Genomic DNA, 20,135 nt, shown 5'->3' with positions numbered 1-20,135 from the left:
TAAAATGCAGGACGCGGCAAATCAAGGTATACTCCCAACAGAGTCAGGGAAAATGAGCCACACTTTCGTCGAGTGTTTGCTGGTCTTCTTGGCATGCTTGTCGTTCAGTAAGTACAACGTCTCTTAGTTGTTACTGCTCCCCCTGTTCCTTTCCACTCTTGAAGCATTCGACTTTTTCTCCCTACTGGAGAGTAATATTACTCTACAGTAGGGAGAAAGGTGTTAGGCTACTCCCTTGAGGGAGTGAGGAGACACCCTTTTGAGCGTAATTGTACTCTCCAAAAGGGTGTTATATTTGTGGCAAACAAAGGAGTAAAAATGGATTAGCACATTTAATAAAAGAAGATATTCTTAATCTATTACAATCAAAGTTACAAGTTTTCTTCTAAGAAGTCTAACATTCCTACATGTGAGCGCCATCATTGCAATAGTAGAGTTTTAATTTCAATACACAAATTATGATAGATGTAAGTAATTTCAAGAACAGTAGGGAAAGCTAAGTTGAATATTCCAACATGACACAACTTTAATTAATCAGATTCTGATGAAGTGATAGGTGGCAGACACGTTGGCAGAGGGCTGTGCGTTCGTTTACCGTCGCGCATTTTTCAACCTGGGCCGACTTCTTTGGCGATGCATCCAGCTGGACCGATTTCGTTCGCAATTTTATTTCCAGCGGTGCGTGGGCAGGTTTCATGCAAGTAGGGACATGCGCGCTGTCAATTCCGCCAAGCGATGCCGCCATCGCACCTGGGCAGACTTCATTCGCGATTTTTCACCCTGGGCCGACTTCATTCGCATTTTTTTTTTCGCTGGCGCGTGGGCGGTTTACATGCAACTACACTGTTAAAAATGAACTTCACCGCATAGCACGCTCCTAGCCAACCATCATCTCGAATGATATCGTTATCAGCCCTGATTTGTTGAAAACGGGAGGCGTACGCCTTTTCTGTGACAATTATGAACAGCATAAGTGTCCTTGGCATAAAAGGCCCTTGCAATTTCAGCTGTAGACACATGTCGGTAATGATGTAACTATAATAATGACCCCCCCCCCCAACTTTTTTCAACACCCCTCCATGCTTGGGATTCTGGATAAACCATTGTGCTGATCCGTGGCACAAAGCACCATCTCATCAGCCTGCTCCGCCTGGTAAGAATTACACTGGGCTCTCAATTCCACCACAGACACAAATCCAATCCTGTTCTGACGCATCCTTTTGTCCACCCATTCAGTCAGTATGTCGTAAGTGTTGTTCGAACTCTTACTGTCTGATAGCACCCACATAGTATTGTTTAAGCACCTCAAGTATTTTAATGATCGTTATGTGGAAGTAAATCAGACTGTTATGCAGGTTACCCTGTGTGTGATATCCGGTTCCTGCTCTTACCGTCGTATTCTTGAACAAGCCTCGACTCGACGCTCCGCCTCGACTCCAACGAGTGGAGGAAAGTGGCGCTGCTCCACTCGAAGAGCCCATGCGTTTCATGAACCCTATTCGGGGATTCCTCCGCCAAGGCGCTCCTCGAGAAACCGTCCTCGAATAAAGCTGTAGTCTCGTCCCCAGCCGTCTTTCGGGACCACTCGAAAATGTTAATTATCGTGCTTAAAACACACTTATGGCATGAAAAATAAATGTAATTCTTTACTTTATTTCGACCAACGTGCATTACAAATACAAACAGAAAGGTCTGCAAGTGTTTGAAGAAGGGTGCAGGTGTTTCGAACAGGGAAACAGACTGATAGGTTTCGTAGTTTTCTGGTCTGGCAATTACAACCACAACGGCAGCAGCTAGCTTAATGGCATGGTCACCTCGTATCAAATAATATGTAAGATGATGTCACTGCGTGTCACTCTTCTATTATGTTACAATATGTGGCGTGAATGACTGTTTGTTAGCGGATGGGTACGTTTACCCAACGCCTTGAGGGTAGCTATAAACAATCAAACAAACAAAACAGATTTTACAACAACATCCCGAGCAAAGAATCGGGGAGACCATTCTTGGGGGTCACCACGAGCATGTCGTCCGAACTTTTATGGCCCTCAATCGCGCTCTGCCTAAACGGTGGAGCCTGTTATCCCACCCAACAAACGGAATTCGTACTATTGGAACAATAACTGCAAACAAAAAAGAAAACGAGAAAAAAAAAAAAACATGAATGGAACATTTGTTGAGCCGTTTCGGTGATAGCTGGAGGAGGGGTTGGGCCAGCTTGATGCAGTATAAAGATTACGGGAAAACATTCAGGAGGCAGATCAGATGTTTATTTTTTTAGATGTCCAGTCAATGCACTGTTTCTTTTTTTTGCATCACTTTTTGCGTGAAAACATCCTTCAAACACACCTTCTTTGTGCTAAATAGCGCGACAGAAGGAAAATTTATTACACCTTGTCTTGAAAAGTGTGCTTGCGAGAAGGTGTGGGATTTTTTCCACAACGCGGCACACCGTCGTTTCTGACACATTCACAATGTCTCCCGTGGCAGTTCGAAAAGTCCTAACGCCATAAAATCACATGTCGACGGGCAGCTGTAGCACAGGAGGTAGAGGCAGCCCACAATTGCACACATTTTCCTCCACTGGCAATGTATCCAAAAGGCTTCGTACGGTTTTCTTCATGAAGCGGTACCGTATACCATATGAGGAACTCGTGATCATCAAAATGGTCAAAAGGAGTTTGATGGCCCCTTATTGAACGTTGTCGCTCAGTGGTAATGTTGTCAGCACCCAGTTAAATGCCATCGTGGCACAAAACGCAGTCGATGGACGCAGCGAACGACCTGTCTTCCGCCATGACACCAGCCAAACTCGAGTTGAGGAGCGTTCTCGAGGTAGCACCGATGCTACCTCGAGATTTTCGAGGAATGCACGGAGGAATTCCTCCACTCGAGGGGCGTTTCGAGTCCAGGTCGATTTATGAAGCGCAAAACCGGCCTCGAGGAGCAGCTCGAGTCGAGTTTCGAGTCGAGGCTCGTTCAAGAATACGGCGGTTAGCCATGGGTAGGGCGCTCGACGCATTGTCGTGTTGTCCATTCTTTCATAGGGCCCCCGTCACTACAGGGGTACACACACATACATAGGCGCCGAGTTTATATTTTGCCTGGGGGGGGGGGGGCGCAGTTGGCTTCGGTCCAAGAGCGAAGGTAAAACAACAATTTATTTCGGGATGATAGGAGATGATGCCAACCCAAGCAGCAAAATGTACTGAAAGTCGAGTGCAATAGGGGTGGACGGTATGTGTCTTATCAATGTTCTTGAGTATCACGAGTCTGTTCAAGGTCTTCCACCTACCCGTCCACCCCTATTGCACTCGACTTTCAGTACATTGTGCTGCTTGGGAAGGTACAATGTGTATATCTGTAAGGGGAATGACAAGAACACAGATTCCCTGATGAGCCCTTCCCGGTTATGCGGGCCTATGCGGTATACCGTCGGTACGGTACGGTACGATAATGCGGTACGGTACTGTCTAGTATTTCTGTAACGCGTTTTGAGTATACTCATTCCAAAACTCGCAGTGATCTGTGTCTGATTGCATCGGCCAGAAAGAATAAATGTGGTTGTCGTAGGGCAGGTTGCAGTAACTGTCCCTAGAAACACTAGGGACTGGTGTGCGTCTCGCAATTTTTATTCGATTTCTACACTGAAATCACGAGTGAAACGAAATCAGACTGGGAACAATTTCTACGCCGTGTTGAAAATGTGTTCCTTCGCACTGCGGACCGTCCTATGAACTCACCTGCAATGGCATCAAGGATAAATTTGCGGGTGAGTTCTTTGTCGCTAGACACTGGCCTTCCACAACGCCGGCGATGTCACAGTCTATCACGGCCAAGGAGACAAACCGAGAAACTGCTTCGGAAACAAGCGGCGTCCCCCTAACCACCAACCACCAAGACGCCGACCGTTGCACGATGTGATGCAATCTGCAGAAATGACACAGCTGCGAACTTGGGAACATTGGTATCCGCCACGCTTCTATCCGCCACACTCTTTCGCAAGGCACTCAACGAACAAGACATACGTCCACTTTTCTTTCAGTGAACACGTGCGGGAATCTTGTTTTCTTTGTCTTGTTGTTGTCATTTGTTGTCTTTTTGTTGTTGTTAACGTTTCGGTGGTGTGGCGGATAAGGCTGGCAGACAATTAACAACAGCAGCAAAATATGCGCCTCTTATCCGTCCCTTATCCGCCTCGGGTCCTAGAGTGTAGTAACGGGAACCACTGTGAACGGCTTGGAACGAAATCGTTCGCTTCAACGCCGTTATCGCGTGAGTCCGGGATCACTCTCCTTGCGTCGGCAGTTTGACGTTGATGTTCAAATTGCTGCTGCACATTCGCGCTTGCTTTCTGGAACGTTATGCATTAGTGTAGCGTTTATCTGTCGTCACGGCCGCGTATTATCAACCATTGGCAAGCTAGATGCTGCAGAAACTATAGTGTCTCAAGAGAAGTCAGTGAAAAGGTTAGCCCGCTCCAGGGCTCCAGCCTCAGAACATAAATTTCCATCGCGTACGATAGTGTCGTTACAAGGGCTTTTCTTGACGCATTCATGTCGCTGCCCTTCCCTTGTCCACAGGCCAACACGACATTTGCTCCCTGTTTCACAGCTCTTAAAGCGTTCAATGCAGTCCTGTGGAAATTTTTCGCTTCATGCGCTTGAAATCTCTCGAGAGCTTTCTTCCAGTTGGAGATCCCACTTGCCACAAAAGTCCCGTTCAGGATCCTTGTCTCTTGGCGTGTTCGGAAAAGGCACGTTTATCTCCGAAGCAGCGCGGCAAGCTGCACAGAACGCCTTTTCTTGGACGGTATCATATGAAAGCCACAGGTAAAGAGTCTCCCAGCTGAGCTGGTGGCGTCGCCCTTTTCTTCCCCCCCCCCCCCCGAAGGCATTCAGTTGGGGCAGTAGCTTGATTGGAAGAAGTCGTTACGGCACCGCCCGAAGAGCTGCCGCTATCCTCGGTGGTGCGAAGTCCGTAGATCCAAGCTTCCGGAGGAAGCACCGCTCTGTCCGCCACGGTCTTCACCCGAAGGTGCACGCTTCTTCATCAGATATCGTTCCATCGACGTGCGACTTCTGGCACATGTAAAACCAAACAAGTCCCGGTTACACTACATCGTGTGTACCTCGTGTAGCTGAGTCTTGCTAGAAAGCGCCCTGTCTAATGACACCGTGTCGTGGCGATTCATAAAAACGCCCCGGGCAGTGGACCCCTGCCACAAAAGAAAAATAAATGACTTTCTGTTTTGGAACGTGGATGACAGACACTTAATGAATTTGAAAAAGTAGAAAAATGTATGCTGCGCAAGATTCACACCATCGCGTTGTCGGTTATCAGGCATGCAGACTGTTCAGTTGAACCACGACCACCACCACTACCGGGGGGTGACTCCGCGCGAGTTGTAGGCCACGAAAAAAGCCTGGGAAAATATTTTAGACACGGTAGTGCCACGGTGAAAACGCGAGTCGCAGTGCAGCCCCTTTATATATGACACGGGTATGCTAGCGAGCTAATAAAGATATCAAGTGAGACTAACCGCTAAATAATAAAAAAGCGCCGCGGTAAAGTCTCTCCACGACACTTGAAGTTTAACCCTACAGGGCATGGTGACCATGATGTAACCTCAAAACATCACCGAAACAATGCCTCACAGTTGTAAGGGAATGCAAGGGGGCGTGGTTCAACCTGCATTTGTCTACACAGGTTGAACCATGCAAGTCGGGGGCGGGGATGCTAATACTCACGCATTTCTGTCGCATGAATCCCATCGATCGCCCTAAATTTTTCATTTCTTTGGGTTGTTGACGGTATGCGAGCAAGAGTGCACGCAGTGTCATGAAGGAAGCCGGGAAGAGTCGGTTCCTTCGGAGACGCAATATGACATTAAGCGGAGATTTGTTTAAAAAAAATAACTTTTTGTTGCGTTAAATTGGGTTGCTGTTGCCTTTCGCGACGTGCGCTTTCTTTTTTGTTGTGCAGTAGTGTGATAGAGAGCGTCAAGTTAGGGTGCCTAACCACTCGGCGGGAGCATGGCCCTCAGAAGAGTTTCGAGGGGCTGAAGGCCCGCAACCCCCGCGCAGTCGGCTCCTATACGCACACTACGTCGTTTGTGGGTGTCGTGGTGTGTCTCTCCCTTTGTGCTCATCGTGCGCGCAAAACTTTTTCATTTATGTACCAGCCAACCCTAGTATCTACGTTAGTAACTACTATACTGTCCAGCTCCAACTCCAAGCCAGACATTTACCCCTTAGCAGACTGAAGCTCCACGTCTTGAAACAGCAGCCACAGTGCAGCCAACAGCGCGCTCAGGGAGGATAGGAACCTACTTGCTAGGGTTTGACTGTGCATAAATTCTTCGTGTTGAATGACCTTGTAGAAAACTGGACGTTTGTTTTAATTTGGAGTAAATGTAAAAGTGTTTCGGCGCGGGGAGTTCTATTTGTTAGACTTAGTTAGGCTTATTTACTAGAGCTGTCTCTTTCGAAGTACAAAAAAAAAAAAAAAAAAGAAAAGTGGGAGAGGTTTTATATACCATTGGCTGTACAGCGTTACCCTCATGTCACCCTCTTGTATGGTACGGCGTCTTTACTCTTTCTTGAGACACACAAGGGGAGGACCTCGATATTCCCGGTTGTGAAATCCCCGATCTCGGAATTCCCGTTCTCGAAACAAGGAAAGTCAAGGAGAATGCTCGACTGCTTCGTAAGATGATATGCCGTGTGTAAAACATGACATCACTATTTGACCACTCAAATTCACTGGTTTTCGATGTCTGTACAAGTCGTTTTAGCGAACGAACGAAATACACATTTTAGTAACCGTCCCAAGCAGCACAATGTACTGAAAGTCTAGTGCAATAGGGCTGCACGGTATGTGTCTTATCAGTGTTTTTTAGTTTCACGAGTTTGTTCAAGGCCTTCCACCTACCCGTCCACCCCTATTGCACTCGACTTGCGGTGGGGGACTGTGCTGCTTGGGGGTCGCTTAGCAGGGTGGACACGACGGAGCAGCATGTTGGTTAGTTTACTATTAGGCTAGTCCAAGTTCGGTGTTTGAATTTTCATGTCCAGGTTAGTATAAGTTCGTCGTTGACAGATTCCACCGCGCGACTGGGCATTTTATAATCAGATAACGTGTATTTACAGTTGTTTATTCTGCAACGAGGATTTCGATCGCTTTATTTCGAGGTGCACCCCACGGAAGGAATGCGGGTGAAGCTGCGAAAAGCAGCGACGTGCTCGCCTTTATGTAAAGTTGTGTCCTAATAAAACAAGTACTGACAGCACTCCAAATACTGTAACAGCGAGCCCACACTTTCCCTTCGAGCACTTTGGCACTAAACGGCGACTAAGAGTTTGAATTTTAACTAAGTGAGATTTCATTCTCCGCAGCAACGGTTCCTGTGGACGCAAATGTGCAGTGCATCGGTTTGGACTGGTTGGGACTCTGCGCGGAGTACACACATATCAGAGTAAGTACAGCTGCTACACTTACAACGAACACAATGGACAATGCGGAACACGAGAGACACGCTATGCTTTCAACTAGGTTTGTTACAGTAACAAAGTATGAAAATAATAGAATTTCGTTTAGCTTTTAATCGAAGGTGGTGCACCGTGTTGTTTATCTGTAAGGAGCGCTCCTTTGCTCACGCAGTTATCTCCTTATTGTGTTATCTTTTTTGTTTCAACTACGTGGCGTGTGAGCAAGTCCCATTAAGAATTATCTTCTCATCATCACTCATGTATAGTTGCTGTTGCTCCCATTAAGACAGCGTCCTGTCACTCCAACGTACATGTCTTGCCAGTTGCCACACGATAAAGGGATTCAGTATAGAGCTTCCGGCACACATTCTGCGCACTTATTTGTGTGTTTCGTTCTGTGTGTGTGTGTGTCTGTTCTGGGTAGCGAGCTGAGTCTACCAGCTTACTATATGGCTTCACACACGCGTTCTGTCATATGAGTAATTAGTAGTAGTAAATTGGCAGTGTGACAATTAACTGGCTGGGAGTTGTGTTGTTCCGTTCTTGCACGTCTATTGGGCCGCCCTTATGTAATGTGTTCGGGCCTTTAAGGGGATCAATAAATGAAATCTAATAAAATATCCCCCTCTTGCGCGAACAGGCTACAACTCCCTTTACGTAGGGGTCCTTTAAAGCTTAGGAACTGCGTTTGCATGGCTGACACTAGGCACCGTCGGTCTCCTTCGAGTGTTTCTCGCAGCGTACGCTGCCAGGATTGTGGCACTAGCGGTTCAGAGAGAAACTAGAGAACAATGCACATACACCGCACATTTGCTATATTTTAAATTGCTGATTTAATTGAATTTAATTTCAATACGAATTGTACACAATATGTACAATATGTAATGTACAATACAAATACACAAAAAATATATGTGTATTTCCATCACATTGTCCCGTGGGTACGTCTGGTAATAGTAATTGGGGGCTCTTCGTCACGAGAGAACTATATGGATGTATCTGACAGCGAAATTTACAATTAATTATTTCAAACTTTCATGCATGCGCTTCGGGCAGGATGTCACGATTTTCGCCTTCGGGGAATCGCGTTGCTAAACAAGAGACAGATTCAGCGTTTTTACGTGATACTCCTGAAAACTAGTAATTGGTTTGATAATTGTATCTTACTTTCGTGACGCATACAGAGAGATTATATTTTGCGAGAATGCGATCTGAGACGCGTAAACTGCAATGGCATGAATTACGTGGGAATCCCAAGACGTGAGATGGAGCCTGGCGATCCCCTTTAATACAATACATTAATGTGCGAGACTTGTGCTACATAGTTCCTCTTTTACAGCACAATGGATTATTGGCTACCTGCAGCCACATGTGCGCTCCAATGAGGCCACAATCGTGCTACCGCAATGAATGGGATCGAGAGCCATGTCTTGTACGTATGTGCGCTGTTACTTGTTTTACAGGGCGTGTGATCCACGATATGTCTACGGCATTCCTCGTGTAGGAAGGTGGAACACTGCTAAACGCTATGTGACGATACGTTTCTGTCTGGTGTAAAATACAGTGCGGAATTGAGATGGGGAATTAGTCAAGTAGAATCCCTTTGAACGGACCCATGTACATTTCTTTACAGTCCCATTTACTGGGAAAATGCGGTTTATAGTATTAAATGCTGTCTTGGATTGCTTCCTGAAGTGCACACCTTCTAAATAACCCTTACACACGTTGTTGTAGGAAACAAAGTTCACGCAGAAGAGGAAACGTATCCCGAAACATAAACTTGCTGCTTTTTTAACAGCGTTTTCTGAATGACACTGTCCATTCCTGAGAGACTGTGCAGGAAGACCTCAGAATCTTAGTGTTCAGCCCTCAGAATCTTTTCGTTCAGAATCAGAAGCGTTTCGTCCATTTGCTAGCCTCCCTTTTTTTTACTTTGCATAAAACATTCCCCCCCACCTAGGCTGCGTTAGAGTTACTCTACCAATCACGAACGCAAAGCCTTGAGTGCATGATTTATATCTGTGGCGCAAGTATTCTTCGTTGTGCGCTGCAGAACGAAGGTTGTTTCCATGTAACCGTGTTGTCCTTAATAACATGTTTACGTGTTTTTTTTCCTTCTAAATAGACATTTGGTGTATTGATTCCGTACAAAGAACAATGATAATTCTTGGTACTGAAAATGGTACGGTTGAAATGACTGTACATGTTCATCACACATTGCATCTTATGTTTTAGATAGTCGTCAAACAACATCTTGCGTAACATCTAAATTTCACTCATTTTCGTGCGTTGAATAAATTATCCTTAAAAAGCAATGAAAAACAGGTAAATGTAATGAGGATTTTAACCGCATGTTTCGAGGAGTTTCAGTGCACAGTTGCATATTTCGGGAGTTTATAGCGCATACTTGTCCGCCCTCTACATATCAGTATGGCGTTCGAGACCCAGGTCATTGCCAGATCGTAATATTCAGTACCACTGTACTGTAATGAACACTCGCGTTCTCTTGCAACTTCTCAGGAATGGAGTGGAGTTCATAACTCGAAATCATACCATCATGTCAGACGAACAAATTGCTTATGTTACAGTGCCTGCCGTGTGCACTCTTAAAAAAAGGGTGCAATTTAACTCCTTTTTTTGCCACATATATGACACCCTTTTGGAGAGTACAATTACGCTCAAAAGGGTATCTCCTCATTCCCTCAAGGGAGTAGCATTACACCTTTCTCCCTACTGGAGAGTAATATTACTCCCCGGTAGGGAGAAGGTGTTATGCTACTCCCTTGAGGGAGTGAGGAGACACCTTTTTGAGTGTAATTGTACTCTCCAAAGAGCGTTATATATGTGGCAAGGAAATGAGTTAAAGTACACCCTTTTTTAAGAGTGTGGCCTGTGCGTTTAGCCTTACATATCCCCCAAAGTTCACTGTAATTGTGTAATTGTATTGATCAATATACGACGTTATCATCATTTCATCATCGCTATTTTCTTTTAGGTTTTTGACAAAGCTACTTTAGGCAGGTGCTACGATGGGGTATGCTACAATAACTCAGTGTATGATAGGTTGGCCAAGCTAAGAGGTAAGCGTATACTTCACTGGCTCAGGAAGTTGTAATATCAACAGAATCGCCCCAGAGTGCGAAGACGGATCACGTGCTTTTTGCCCTCACTACCACAGCAGTAGTAGTGAAAAAGAAAGGTGCACTATGCTTGTCACCAAAGATTTTGCTGAAGAGGAAAAGTCAGACCTGTTGTGAGAAATCGGGTAGATTACAAATGGGACTTGTCACCAAAGAAAGCAGCCATAAAATTATGCGACTAATGGCGCACTACAGTGCCCAAATTTCTCCTCACGGGAATCAAAGATTACGTTAAAAGATAATCTACGCTCTTAAAAAAAGGTGCACTTTAACTCCTCCCCTTGCCACATACAGTGAACCCTCGTTAATATGACCCCCGATAATCTGACATACGCGCTTTACGACCTTGGGAACAATGCAGTGAAACCTCTGCAAATGCCCCCCGTTAATATGACAATTCCGCATTATGACCAAATTTTTCGGGGACGACCATGGTCATAATAACGAGGGTTCACTGTATATAACACGCTTTTGGAGAGCACAATTTCGCTCAAAAGGGTGTCTCCTCACTCCCTCAAGGGAGTAGCATAACACCTTCTCCCTGCCGGGGAGTAACATTACTCTCCAGTAGGGAGAAAGGTGTTATGCTACTCCCTTGAGGGAGGGAGGAGACATCCTTTTCAGCGTAATTGTACTCTCCAAAAGGGTGCGTATACGAAGAGGGGAGTCAAGTCCTGTAGATCACATAAACAAAATACAGAAGCCGACACTGAAGATTTTTGTTTAAGTTTAATTTGTACAAGCTTTCGCGTGGAGGTCCACGCTTCCTCAGGTACAAAGTGAAGTGGTGACACACATAAGTATATATAGTATACACGACTAAACACACTGCTGTACAAAGAAAGGGAAGAGGAGAGGAGATATGGTGCCACATGTCTGTGTACAATGAATAGCTGGGCAGACGGATAGGTGACCTCTAACCGTTTAAGAACAGTAAAAGGTGTTGTTATGAACAAAAAGGCTCGCCAACCCAGTTTTGCGGAAGGGGGGGGGGGGGTCAGGAGTATGGGAAACGAGTGGCCCAGAATGGACAAAAGGGAAGGTTACGGATTATCTAACGGAGTACCAGACGATGACTGAAAGTGGGGATTCAAGAATTGTGCACAAATAAATGTAGATATATAGCTACTAAATTTACATAAGCGGATATAACGAGCCAGGACTAAGATTCAGACCATTTGGTGTGAGACACTTGAATTGCGAAGTTAAGTAGGACTCTCTATTCTTACGTTTAATGTCGGTGCGGAACCCAGATTCTAGCAATATAATTTTCAAATCAGTTTCAAAATCGTGATTAGGTTGATTGAAGTGAATGGCGACAGGAGTTTGGCGGGCATTTAGGATATCAAATTTGTGGCCATAAAATCTTTTTCTCATTGTGTTGGAGGTTTCACCGATGTATTGTGAATTGCACTTGCAGCAGAATATCAAGTAACAAATATTGGGTGAATTACAGTGGAGTGAATGACGAATTTTCAAACAGAAGTCACCCAAAGTGCTACGGGCAATGGTGGACGACGGGATAAGTTTTTGGGAAGGGCGCAGCATCTGAGCTAGGTTTGATAAACCTAGCTCAGATGCTGCGCCCTTCCGAAACCCCTCTAGCTGGACGCCGGACTCCTCTAGAACAAGCCCCCTTATTGATAATTACATCAAGGCCGTTCACAAGGATATCAAGACAAATTATTCGAAATCTATTGTACACACTGATAACTTGTCTAATTGTGAGAAAGTAGCGCTACGAAATCTTAAAGCCCGCAATGACATTATTATCAGACCAGCGGACAAGGGTGGCGGTATAGTGGTTCTCAATACATCCGACTATATCGCGGAAGCGGACAGGCAGTTGAGTGACCGCTCATTCTACAGAGCTATCGATCAGGATCCAACCCCTTCCTTTTGTCTTCTTATTAATAAGAAAATTGATGAACTCGTCACTAGTAAACTTATCCCGTCACATATTTCCAAATTCTTGCGTCCTAAGAACGTCACACCAGGTAATTTTTATCCTTTGATCAAAGTTCATAAACCCAATAACCCTGGGAGACCCATTATTTCAGGAATAAACACACCGACAGAGAAATTATCCTTAGTTGCTGACCACTGCATCAAACACATCCCACCCCTTCTCCCATCCTTTGTCAAAGACACAAACGATTTCCTTTTCAAAATTAACGCTGTCCATGACCATTTCAGTAACCATGCTGACATTTTGTTGGCAACAATGGATGTCGTTTCGTTATACACTAACATTCCCAATGACGAAGGTCTCTCTGCTGTTGAACACTTCCTTAATTCTCACCCTTCCGATATTCTTCCCATGCCCGCTATCATCCCCCTTTTAGAACTAGTTCTTAGCTGTAATAACTTCGTATTCAACGATCAACACTTCGTCCAAATTCATGGCGCTGCCATGGGCTCCCGGGTCTCACCTAATTATGCCAATTTATTCATGGGTCGTTTTGAAAACTCAGCCCTCAGTTCTTTCCCCCTTAAGCCACTTATATATATCAGGTTCATCGACGACATTTTTGTCCTCTGGTCTGGTGATGAGGCATCTCTGCAGTCATTTTTTGATCACTTCAATTCTCTGCATAGCAAAATTAAATTTACCTGTAACTATTCAAGGTCATCCATCAACTTCCTTGATGTGACAGTGTCATGTAAATCTGGTAGGCTGACCACTGAACTATACAAGAAACCAACGGACAAGCGCCAATATCTCCACTATGAAAGCTATCATCCCAATCACCAGAAAAGGAGTATTCCATATGGTCAGTTCTTGCGCCTGAAACGAATCTGCTCAGATCAGACTGATTTTGTAAAACATGCTCAGCAAATGGTATCTGATTTCGAAAAAAGAAATTACCCATCTGAACTCATCCATGACTCGTTTGCCAAATCATCTAGCCTATCCAGGGAGTCCTTATTCACCCCGAAACGCAAAGAGGACTTAAATAATGTAGTTTTATCCACCACATATCATAAATCACTTGTCAATACCAATTCCATTCTTAGGCGCCACCTCAATATATTACATGCTGACGAGCAATTAAAGGAAATTTTTCCCACTCCCCCATTAGTAGCATTCCGTAGATCGAAAAATTTGCGCGACATCCTCACGTCATCATGCATGATGAAGCGCTCGCCGGGTTGTTATCCCTGTGGTAGTACACGGTGCCAGACCTGTAAATTTATCGCGCCGTCCACCATTGCCCGTAGCACTTTGGGTAACTTCTGTTTGAAAATTCGTCATTCACTCCACTGTAATTCACCCAATATTTGTTACTTGATATTCTGCTGCAAGTGCAATTCACAATACATCGGTGAAACCTCCAACACAATGAGAAAAAGATTTTATGGCCACAAATTTGATATCCTAAATGCCCGCCAAACTCCTGTCGCCATTCACTTCAATCAACCTAATCACGATTTTGAAACTGATTTGAAAATTATATTGCTAGAATCTGGGTTCCGCACCGACATTAAACGTAAGAATAGAGAGTCCTACTTAATTTCGCAATTCAAGTGTCTCACACCAAATGGTCTGAATCTTAGTCCTGGCTCGTTATATCCGCTTATGTAAATTTAGTAGCTATATATCTACATTTATTTGTGCACAATTCTTGAATCCCCACTTTCAGTCATCGTCTGGTACTCCGTTAGATAATCCGTAACCTTCCCTTTTGTCCATTCTGGGCCACTCGTTTCCCATACTCCTGACCCCCCCTTCCGCGAAACTGGGTTGGCGAGCCTTTTTGTTCATAACAACACCTTTTACTGTTCTTAAACGGTTAGAGGTCACCTATCCGTCTGCCCAGCTATTCATTGTACACAGACATGTGGCACCATATCTCCTCTCCTCTTCCCTTTCTTTGTACAGCAGTGTGTTTAGTCGTGTATACTATATATACTTATGTGTGTCACCACTTCACTTTGTACCTGAGGAAGCGTGGACCTCCACGCGAAAGCTTGTACAAATTAAACTTAAACAAAAATCTTCAGTGTCGGCTTCTGTATTTTGTTTATGTCTCCAAAAGGGTGTTATATATGTGGCAAAAAAGAGAGAGAAAGAGAGAGAGAAATACATGATGACGATGATATGGGGATGATGGGGCAATGGGGATGATGGGGGGGGGGGGGGTACCCAGTGGTGACTTGTGGTTGAATCGGAACGCGATTTCGAAACGGGTGTGAGACAACCTAGGTTATTATCATTCGCAAAAACGAGACACACACCAAACTGATCAGACAAGGCCTTCAAGGTACGAGAAAATTAGGTACAGTGCTGGACAAAAGTTTACGGAACATGCTCCGGCCCATTCCTTCTTGACAGTGACACGCTATAGCAGCGAATCGGACCGTACGGGCTTAGAGACAAGTGCCTAGGTAACCCAGTCACCTGTCTGCAAGTCCGTGCCGTACCAGTCGCTGCTAACATGTTACACTGAGGAAAGAATGCGCCGGAACGTGTTCCGTAGACTTTTGTCCAGCACTGCACCACTTTCCCTTTGCAGTGAATTCTTTCTCTGCAATAAAACGAGATCCAGACTGTGCATTTCCCTTCCGCTTCCCTGGAGATCAATAGTCACTCACCGGTGCCGGGTTAAGTAACTGGGGAACTTTCGATGCATGGAAATATTCCAGATGAGATTATGAAGACGTGCGTCACAAAAGGCACCGTGCAAATGATAACCAGGGACGTGCCCTGAGAGCGGTGTCTCTCCTCCGATTACTTATCCGTGAATGTCGTCCTGCTCTCTCGACCCCCATAGTTTACATTCTGTTTAAAAAACACCACCAGCAGTAGGAGCGTCATCCTTATACGAACGTCAATTTATTATGCAGCGCCTAAGACTTGGATGCCATGCGGACACGGGCACGACTATTTATACGTAAGTATTGAGACGTAAAATGCTAGTTATTTCCCGTTGGTCAAGCGCAGTCGCGCAACATGAAAGAGAACTGCGCGCGTGAGCACATAAATTTAAGACACTTTGCGGCTATAAATCGTTTCTATTGCTCGCTAAACAGAAAAAAAAAGAAAAAAGAAAGAAAAGAAAAGAAAGGCTCTTGGGAGGATTTACATGTAAAACCTCAGATAAGTACATCACTTCGGGAACGATTTACTTCGAGTGCTACGGGATCGATATAACTATACCACGGTAATCCCATGTCCTGTGTTCCACTGTATTCAGTCTTTGTTCTTTGGGAAGCATTTATCACTCAGGAATAGTGAAGACCAAAACTAAAGCAGCCGCAAATGCGGAAGTGGTGGAAACAGCATACTAGACAGTTCGCCGTTCTCGTCTGCGCGCTATCCTATGCTCATATATCACATCCAAGCATCTCTTTCTGCGGATCACCGTAGTATGACATGTTACAAGTAACCGTAATTCACTTGCATGCAGAATTCCAGGGGACCATTCGGCTGCCATTTTTACTGCTACCACTATCCCCACCCGATCGCAAGACGTCCCGATGGCAATGTCTGTCTGGTAAGGAAAGTAGGAGCAAGCCTTTTCAAACATTTGCACGTTCGTCAAATCCATTCTCAGTGCTCTATGACGTAAAAATTAGACGTGAGATAAAGATAAAGACACAAGCCCAAAGAAAATTTTCATTCGCACAAACAGGCAGAATCTCTTTTGCGGGGCAGCTACAGGCGTGCTTCATTGGCCTTTCTCTATACGGCAGTGCTTCGCCGACTCTGCTACCCAGTCACCCATAAAGATATGAAATATGGGGTGGCGACAACCAACCCTCGGCTTCACTTCACGAACAGTAACATACGAAGCTGACGCTGAAATTTCACTTGACAGTAAATATTGTCAGCGTGAGTCAGCTAAACTGAAATGATCTCAAACAGATACAGAGCTCATGCCAACATGGATGGCTCTTCCTGACGGTTAAGGCGAGTTTGTCTATTGCAGCACCGTTTATTAACAACTACGACTTCATTTTGAGATGATGAATGGGAGTTTCACCGCAGGGGCGATACGTTGCTCCAGTTGAGGTGGTTGAGAACGAACAAATGGGCCCCTTCACAATAAGTGTCGAAGTCCGATGGCTTCTCAAAACGGTGAACAGAGTATGAAAACTGTAACGGCCAGTTTGATAAAGTGAAAACTGGGTCGGATAGGTGTGTCATACTAGAAAGTAGAAACCTTCAGTGCCTGGTCACAAAGGAAAAAAAGTACACTGAAGTTTTTTCTCGTTTTCTTTTCGTTTTTTCTTATCAATCGGGATGTCAGTTTGAAAGGTGACTACACGTCAACCTCTGACTTGTTCGGGACCACAGGAAGTGACCCCAATGGAATGGTGCATGGTAGACCATTGCGCAAGGTACGCGCGTAACTTGCCAAATTCTAGGCAGTTCCGCTGAAAGGCGAAAGCGTCTCACAATACCGGCGCGAACGCTCTCGATCAAGGGCTGTAAACTTACGTTGTACAGCTCTAAGTGAACGACAGGCCTTTGACATAGTGTCTTCTCTACTCAGAGGGATGATAGACCCGACGACGTTTGAAAATCACGACAAAAGCTCTCGTCCTAGACATAAGAACTCGCGCGGTGATTAATGCTAGAATGTTGGGCAGCAACGCGGACGGTGCAGGTGTGGAAGTTGGGGACGAAACAGCAGTCACCCTATGCGTGTGGCGTTCGGCATGGCTCAGATAAGTGGTCAAGTTTCCCAATAATGTATTCCGAAGGAAACGGAGCTAATTAAAAAGGCACAAGCCAGCCGACGCGCTGCATATTGAGGCAGCATTTCAGTGAAACCCACGACTAAACTAAAAAAAAAAAAAAAAAAAAAACGACGTGGACTTAACTGAAATGGGGACGAAACGAATTTTGTGGCTACTAGCTCGGCTGCCGTCGACTAGAGTTGATCGGAGGTGGAAAATCAGGGGAATACACACACACAAATAGAGAATACAGCCGTGCCTCGTTAATATGGACAACTCGAATTATGGATGATTTTTGTGGGGACCTAACTTTTTCAATGCATCTTCGTCTCGTTAATATGGAGACTCGCTTTTCGCACAATGAACGGTCCAGCACTGTACAAACTATGTGCAGTCCATGTATTTTTGTGTCGTTATTATGTACGGTATCGGTATGGAGGGCAATCCTCTCCCCACATTCTACACGATAATTTTTGAAAGTAGGACGTTGCCCTGCGTATAGGGAGCTATGCCCTCTCCTTCGCAACTGATTTACAAGAACTATAAGAGGGAAAGGGGTTATTTGCAGACACGAAGAGCGTGGAAAATCCTGTATGGCGTCATAGCTGTACTGAACACGTCCACGGGCGATTGTTCCTCGTGCAAGGAGTTGTGCCTTTACTTAAACATAGCGCAGTCGCTCGGCAGCTTACGAGAACAGAGGCGGTACAGTTGTCAAGGCAAGTCGTCATGAGCAACGCCGAACGAACGGTCACGTCTGCTATGGCTCGAGCGGGACTGGAGACGACCCTTAAATTATTTGAGGACAATGAGGAGCAGGCTCTACGTGTTGCCGACGTTTTGCCGACGTGTTGCCGACGTGCGCAACGGAGTATACATTCAAGCAGGCGCTGATTCGGAAACTCTTTTCAATAATCCTTCAGCGTTGTTTTTGTTATTTCCTCGGCATTCGATAATATGGAGGATGCGCTTTATGGATGACTTTGGTCGGGGACGAAAGTGTGCGTATATTAACGATGGACGACGCTATCTTTTGTATGGTTGTGTAATGAAATCCTCAGCTGACGGTAGCGTGCTGCGCACTCTATAGTTCTCCCATTTGTCCCTGTGTTTGCCCTCGTTGTTTCGCAATACATCCCTGCCAACCAGTGGACCTCTGTACGAATTTTCGTAACGAGCAATTCCATAAACTTTTCTGTTTCAGAATCCGAGGACTGCGCTCAAGGGCGGATGTAAAAGCGGCTACTGCGTAGCTGGTTACCAGCGAACTTGAGCGGAGACGAGTAAAAGAATGGCATTCGTATGCAAAGCATTGTCTTCCCCTATGCAATTAAACGCAACATTCATCCTAGAAGTTGTCTTTTCCTGTAACATGGGTGCTCCTTCCCAGCGGTGAGACAACCCGTGTCATAGTCATATGGTTCACCGTGGTATAAAAGATGCAACAATTAATAGACTTAAACTGAAAACAGATAGTGGAAGAAGTCGTCATCTATAGTTATAATAGTAATTGGGAGTGGATTTACATGTAAGGTGGCAGTTATAACAGTGGCATATTCGTGCATTGCTTCATCGTGCTTGTCACGGAGCTCGTCGTTGGGGGACGACACTGACTAAAATCTGGAGCTCCGTGGCTAATTAAGATTCGGACTCGGCGGGTCAAATGGATTACGGTCAGTGGCTGAACGATTGGACTCAAACACAGAGCTACATCCAAAACACTTACTCTCGCTCACACGTAGGTTGCGAAAAGTAAAGATTAACACACAGCTACAGCTTACGGTACTCCGAGAAAAAATGGTGACGCCGCAACTCCTTTAGGGGAGTAAATGACTTGTTCCTTAGAACACTCCTACTTGGAGCAAAACCTACACCCTCCCGGAGGGAATTCCACTTTACTCCATTACTCAGGAGTAACCATGACACCAGTTACATGTATCACACTGACACCATGAAACATATTTATGCCAGTGCCCCTGCAGCTGCTTTAGAATCAACCGTGAAATTGCTGACTTCCGAATATCTGCGTATCCGCTAATAAGTAACTCGTCGTAGTACATACTCGACGGGCATAGGAAAAGTTCTGCGTGAAAAAGGAAGGGAAGTGTCATGATGGTGTACAAGAAGTAGGGGATGTGATACCTCCATCTAAGATAGTTCAGTAGTCCCACGGAACTATTCGTTAGAAAAAAAAAAAAAAAAACATCCGAGCTTCCCTCAGTAACCGTCATTGGGAAGCCCCCTTGAACGCTGCAAACTCGGGGGTATGTATTCGAAGTAATTAGTGCGTCAGAAGGTCACATTTCACGATGTGCTCTCTGTAGCGGTGAGAACTTCACCAACTGAGAGTCTTAGCCCAAAATCATGGAATATACAACAAAACGTGATGCAATATATGTATGGCTGCACTGTAGTACACATGTTTACCGAAAATTATCGAAAGTTACCGTACGAGAAGGAGGATGATGTCACGCATCACTTGTCCATTAAAATTCGCCCTGCAGGAGGGAGTACCGGTTTGCAGTGATGGAGTTACATGGGAAATGCGGGAAGAAAGAGGTAGTAAGCGACTGACAGGGGGAGTGGAAATGGAGTAAATGTGGCAAGTTACTCCCCTGTTACTCCTTTTTCTTCTGAGAGTGATAGACAGAACTTCCACAGAACATTAAAATTACAGAGGAGTTCAGGGCAAAAACAGTCTCGTAGATGCAATGTTCCGTCTTTCCCCCTACGTTGCCATCACTCCATCACTCATCAGCACGACGGGCGCACAGGCGCCTCAATCTTCGTGCACGGCAATGTGACTCACTCACTCATC

The 20,135-nt window shown here is 45.2% G+C and overlaps 1 protein-coding gene across 1 annotated transcript; it reads left to right on the top strand.

Annotated features, from left to right (window-relative positions):
- LOC135375158 (uncharacterized) lies at window positions 1–18,665 on the top strand. The gene is made up of 7 exons (XM_064607884.1): window positions 1–107; window positions 7,398–7,477; window positions 8,830–8,922; window positions 10,486–10,570; window positions 15,479–15,525; window positions 16,042–16,128; window positions 18,522–18,665. Exons 1-7 carry the CDS (start codon window positions 5–7, stop codon window positions 18,588–18,590), a joined length of 564 nt encoding a protein of 187 aa, XP_064463954.1. The 5' UTR covers window positions 1–4; the 3' UTR covers window positions 18,591–18,665.
- Window positions 18,666–20,135: the final 1,470 nt, after the last annotated feature.

The sequence above is a fragment of the Ornithodoros turicata genome, unplaced genomic scaffold (assembly GCF_037126465.1).
Source record: "Ornithodoros turicata isolate Travis unplaced genomic scaffold, ASM3712646v1 ctg00000829.1, whole genome shotgun sequence".
Classification (NCBI taxonomy): domain Eukaryota; kingdom Metazoa; phylum Arthropoda; class Arachnida; order Ixodida; family Argasidae; genus Ornithodoros; species Ornithodoros turicata.
This window is presented reverse-complemented; position numbering and strand designations above follow the sequence as displayed.